The sequence below is a fragment of the Coregonus clupeaformis genome, chromosome 24 (genome assembly GCF_020615455.1).
Source record: "Coregonus clupeaformis isolate EN_2021a chromosome 24, ASM2061545v1, whole genome shotgun sequence".
Lineage (NCBI taxonomy): Eukaryota > Metazoa > Chordata > Actinopteri > Salmoniformes > Salmonidae > Coregonus > Coregonus clupeaformis.
In genome coordinates, this window is record NC_059215.1 from 30,207,127 (window position 1) to 30,213,014 (window position 5,888).

The window sequence follows — 5,888 nt, forward strand, 5'->3', positions numbered from 1 at the left end:
AGCCTTTTCTCATTAACACTCTCAAACGTAAACGTCTGGAGTTTGCTAAGCGGCACTGGGACTTCAACTGGGATCGTGTGCTTTGGTCAGATGAGACTAAGATTGAGCTTTTTGGCAACAAACACTCTAAGTGGGTCTGGCGTAAAACAAAAGATGAGTATGCCGAAAAGCACCTCATGCCCACCGTGAAGTATGGTGGAGGATCTGTGATGCTGTGGGCCTGTTTCTCTTCCAAAGGCCCTGGGAACCTTGTTAGGGTGCATGGCATTATGAACGCTTTGAACTACCAGGACATTTTAAATAAAAACCTGATGGCCTCTGCCAGAAAGCTGAAGATGGGTCGTCATTGGGTCTTTCAGCAGGATAATGATCCAAAACATGTGGCAAAATCTACACAAAAATGGTTCAGCAGTCACAAACTCAAGGTCCTCCCATGGCCATCTCAGTCCCCAGACCTCAACCCAATCGAAAACCTGTGGGGCGAGCTAAAGAGGAGAGTGCATAAGAGAGGACCCAGGACACTGGATGATCTAGAAAGATTGTGCAAAGAAGAATGGTCAAAGATCCCTCTCTCTGTGTTCTCCAATCTTGTGAAATGTTATAGGAGGAGATTAAGTGATGTCTTGTTGGCAAAAGGGGGTTGTACAAAATATTAACATCAGGGGTGCCAATAATTGTGGGACACATAATTTAACGTTATTTTTTTTCTAAATGTGTGATTTTTTTTTTTTTACACCAAAGTAATGTACTTAAATAAAAGGTTGGATTTTTCTCTTTATTTGCATTTGGGTTCTATGTTGTTTAAAAAAAAATTAGAATTTTTGGAAGTCCTCGACCACATCTTAAACAGGGGTGCCAATCATTGTGGAGGGCACTGTATGTCTGAATTCCACACTTCCATGAAGTCAGCGGCAGTATTGGCACAGTTAACACGCGCCCCTCTCCCACCCTCCCTCTTCCTTCCTTCCTGCTTCAGGGATGTCAAATTGTGGGTTTCGTGGCTGTAATTCCACAGAGCTATACTCTGGAAGAAAAAACACCTTTGTCCAGGTGATTGGTGCATGGCCATGGTAAGGGAAAATTAACCATTATGAAATCTAGAGTACCTTCTTGCTTTCATACTGATCGTGTTTGGCTGCAATCAGTCGTTAATGTTTAGTGTGTTTATCCTTTGGGCCTGCATACCACCAATCAGGAGCCTGGTCTGTATGGAGACTCCGTTGCCCTGAGAACCGGAGCAGTGTGTTGTAGGATTCAATGATGCGTCTATAACAGAGGTCAGGGGTCATTGGAGAGTGCAGAGTTTACATATTTCAGGTTCCAGTCATGGATGCACAAACACACACACACACTCTTCCACATCCAACCATACAAGCACACAAACAAAATATAAAGCAATGCTCTTGAGTGAAGATGCTTCAAAGCTCTTTTCATTCAACTGACAGTTTATGGTATCCACTTAGATTACATTTAGGATTAATATAGTGATTCTGATTGATAATACCATTTTTTTAGACATTGAATGGTTCAATCAATTACACTTGCCACGTGTCACTTTTAATTACAAACTCACAGAATAATACAGTGTCACAAATAAAACAATCACTATTTGTTTAAAACTATTAGTGGAAACTATAGAGATACAATTTTGAAAATACAGCTTGTCATATTAAAGTGAAAACTACCAGCATAAATTCAACTAAACATTCATCCTCTTAATCTGGGACTGCCCTCTTGTGGAAGATTTGTCCCAGCATTACACACAAATTCAAATGTCACTGCCCCAAAGGGATTTTGTTAAATAAGAATAACACAGCATATACACCTTTAATAACACTAATAGAAAAAGATACATGATACTCTGACCCAAGATTGGGCTCTACATCTGATTCAATTATTTTCAATTAGCAAGGCTTTTGGAAGTCTAATAACAGTAGTTATATTACCTATAGTAATAGCTAATACTTATTTAATAATATTTGTTTTCCCTTCACCTGTTTATTGGTGAGATAGGTAGGTAACTGTGTGGTCCCTCAAGCTCCTCCAGGTCATCTAGGAGCAGAGCTGGATGGTTGAGGGAGAGAACATGGGCAGAGTAAGCCTGGTGGATCTGGGCCAGGTTGAACATATACCTGACCCCTGCCAGGTGCCGTAGGTGACCCCGCGCTCTCTGTCCATCGTGGTCCGCAGAGACTTTCACCACCTGTGGACAAAGGGACAGGAAAGTGAAGTCATAGGTGTGTATGAGAAATATCAACCTCAGACATTTTGTTCTACATTTTTATCCCTGACTTTTGCTGACAATGTGACCCTGACCAGGAACAACTCAGCATTACTCATTAGTACTCATTAGCCAGTGTAATGAAGAATTAGCCTGACCTCAAGAGACTCAGATTCCTCCTCTTGGTCTCTGAGTCGTCTGGTAGAGTGTTCTCTCAGGGCGTCCCACACGGCCTCAGCACTCACCTCATCTGTCACACAATTAATCAATCAAATGTATTTTATAAAGCCCTTTTTACAGTAGTTGTCACAAAGTGCTTTACTGATCCCTAGCCTAAAACCCCAAAGAGCAAGCAATGCAGAGACAGAAGCACAGTGGCTAGGAAAAACTCCCTAGAAGACAGGAACCTAGGAAGAAACCTAGAGAGGAACCAGGCTCCGAGGGTTAGTTATTCTGGCCACACAACACAATAAGTACATGACACCGACACACGCTGGTCACATGAAAAGCTATAGACATCACACTGCAAGACACTAGATGGCAATAAGTACATTAGCAGTGGGAATTAGTCTGTTGAACCACTAGGCTAGATAATGGGACTTTTCAGAAAGGTGAAATGGCGGACATCACAGTGCTTGCTTAGCCGGCCCGTACCACTTCCTCCTGCTTACACAGAGACTAGAACACACTTGAGTGCCCTCTTGAAATGTTCTAACCAGTTGCGCCACCAAAAAAGGAACATTTGCATACAACATTGTCACCTAAAAGGGAAGATGTACTTTTATATTATACCAGTTACCTCCCATGTTCTTCATCAGTAGTATGTACCAGGCAGGCGAGGACGTGTGGACAGGAGACGGGTTGAGGAAGTACTCAGCTGTCTCTTTCCCGAACAGCCTACAGAGAGACAGCAGCTGATCAAACACACACACAAACACACACACCATGCCTTCAGTATATCAACCCATACTTTGCATCACACAAACACTTCCATCCAATTAATATTGCCCACATATAAAAGTGCAGGGTTGTGTGGATTGTATGATACCCACAGAGATTAATGAATGCATTCAGAAACAATGACTTGAGAATACATACAATTCACACCCATAAACACTAACAATTAGCTGTAAGTAAACAGATATAATAGGTACATTTAACATCCACAGAGTATGCATATGGTTCCAATATACTGTATGTGCATCATACAGATCTGCACTCACTTACTTAAACCCAAAGAAACACACAAACATCCAGTACCTGTGCAGGTAGAGACGGTAGTCCTGTTCAGTGCCAGCCCCATTGTTTGGTTCAGACGGGCTGTGACTGGTCCCCAGAACATCTGTCTCAGTACCCTGTGTGCTCATATCGACAGGGAAGCTGAACAAGCACAGGGATGGAGTCCTCAGTCAACACCATATTATTTGTATTTGGTTAAATGTATTAGTTCTGTCATTTCCAACTCATCGGTCTTCTATAATCTATACCCAGGGTAACAGCAACAAAGATAAACATCAAAGTAATCACACATCAGAGATCATGCACTCCCTCATCTCTCCCGTCTACAGGAAGAATTACATAATCAAATCCCTAGCTGTTCTGTCCTCATTCAACACTGTGCTCATTATCACATGAAATAGAGAGGTGACATGACCTCACCAATTTAAACAGATAGCGAATAGGTAAAACCTACCTGTGTATTAAGTGATGAAAGCTGCTATGCGGGGCTTTGTGTGTGCAGTTTGCTGCTGGGCTGTTTTTACGAAACAGAGAAACGCCTCCGTTTCACACCGGTGGTCAGTGTAGGGACACTGCATCTCTCAGCAGCTCCACAGGGCCCTGTTACTCCAGGGGCAGCGGGTTGTTGTGACGCCCATAGAGAGGTGATGGTTGCCAGGCGGCGGGGAGCACCTGATTCCCATTGATGGAAGAGAATAAAAAGCTCTCCTGACTCTCAATCGCTCTCTCTCACTTCCAGAGAGACCTCCATCTGACAGGATGCGTGTGTGTGTCTGTTCCAGTCTAATTATTTACCAAGACTGTGCGCCCAAACTCGCCCTGTTAATCCCAAACCAAATCACTAGTCAAAGGGTAACAGAAGAAATACATTAGTGAGAGACGACAAAAGAGGGGGGTGAGAAAGTAATCTTACATTACAGGCTGAGTAAGAGAGCCTAATGCTTATTGGAAGAAAAACACAACATGCAGTGAATACCATCATTTAATTTTTTAAGCAACAGAAAAACCATTAGTCCGATTTGTCACACAATTAGCATACAGACTCTCACATGCAAACGCTCTGTTTTGATCCACCCCATTTTCTCCAAGACATTAAATGTAACCATTTAAATTAAATGTTAGACCAGTAATTTCATATATCTGCCCCTCTATAAATACATTAAAACATCTACCTAGCCCTAAGCAGAGTTGTCATACCATGAGATTCTTGAGATGGCTGGAACAGTTTGATGGCTGAGGTCTCTCTCCCTCTCTGTGTTGACTAAGGGGTGCCATGCCTTTCAACATAACTGATTTTAAATGGTGCTAGAAAGCCCCAGTCCACTCTGAACACCAGAGGAAATCAGTCATGCTGGGAAAAGGCAAAGGTCACAGATCCCATGCAGCATCTGTCACATCCCTGGAAAGTGGAAACAGAAGGGGGGAGAGGGGAAAGTGGGCCAAATTAAAGACCAGCAATAGTCTAAACGAAAATGTGACTATAGTCGGTAAAGAAATGTATGCCCATTTATAAGTGTCTTACAATAAACTGTGTAGATGTTTGATGATCATTATGTTTTTATTACCAACAGAGAAGATTTAGGGAAAGGGGGATACCTAGTCAGTTGTACAACTGAATGCATTCAACTGAAATGTGTCTTCCGCATTTAACCCAACCCCTCTGAATCAGAGAGGTGTGGGAAGATGCATTTGTCTCAATGTTATGTCCTATAATTAACAGTAATATCAAAATTAATATTAAGTCATTTTGGCTTGGCTAATCTCTCAGTTTCTGTCTGTCTATCTGTGTGTCTCTCTCCTGTGTCCACTCCCTTGCAGAGCACTTACATAGGTCAGACTGAGGTCGGGAGGATGTGAAGGGGTTACCTCCAGTGGGCATTCCCATGAGCTGGTGTCAGTTAGCTTTTCCCTCCAAAATATGGGGTGATTGTGGGGCCATCCGTACCCCTGCAGTAGCCCCCCGTCATGTGGGGGGGTCAGAGGACACTGCACCATGTCATAACAGGTTAGCCACGGGCCGCTGCAGCTCAAAGCAGGGTCCCTGCAAGAGAACACGACATTGAAGAGGAACATACACAGGCACACAAATCACACCATCACATACAGTATTCAGTGCCTTCAAAAAGTATTCAGACCCCTTGACTTTTTCCACATTTTGTTACGTTACAGCCTTATTCTAAAATTGATTAAAATTGGGTTTTTTCCCCCGTCATCAATCTACACACAATACCCCACAATGAGAAAGCAAAAAAGGTTTAGACATTTTTGCTAATTTATAATTTAAGAATGATGGAGGGCACTGTGTTCTTGGGGACTTTTAATGCTGCAGACATTTTTTGGTACCCTTCCCCAGATCCGTGCCTCGGCACAATCCTGTCTCTGAGCTCTACGGACAATTCCTTAGACCTCATGGTTTGGTTTTTGCTCT

General features: G+C 42.7%; 1 protein-coding gene across 2 annotated transcripts; it reads right to left on the reverse strand.

The window, feature by feature from the left end:
• Nucleotides 1-1,464: 1,464 nt before the first annotated feature.
• On the reverse strand, nucleotides 1,465-4,742 carry si:rp71-17i16.6 (uncharacterized protein LOC100148415 homolog). 2 transcript variants are annotated; one of them, XM_041845109.2, is made up of 6 exons: nucleotides 4,658-4,742; nucleotides 3,915-4,301; nucleotides 3,482-3,601; nucleotides 3,021-3,118; nucleotides 2,380-2,471; nucleotides 1,465-2,203 (listed from the first exon to the last, which is right to left on the reverse strand). In XM_041845109.2, the coding sequence occupies exons 3-6, from the start codon at nucleotides 3,586-3,588 to the stop codon at nucleotides 1,991-1,993; spliced, it is 510 nt and encodes a 169-aa protein (XP_041701043.1). In that variant the 5' UTR covers nucleotides 3,589-3,601; nucleotides 3,915-4,301; nucleotides 4,658-4,742; the 3' UTR covers nucleotides 1,465-1,990. The 2 variants fall into 2 exon arrangements, with proteins under 2 accessions (XP_041701043.1, XP_045062807.1); XM_045206872.1 differs by lacking the exon at nucleotides 4,658-4,742 and having other exon boundaries at nucleotides 3,915-4,361.
• Between the last annotated feature and the right edge of the window lie 1,146 nt (nucleotides 4,743-5,888).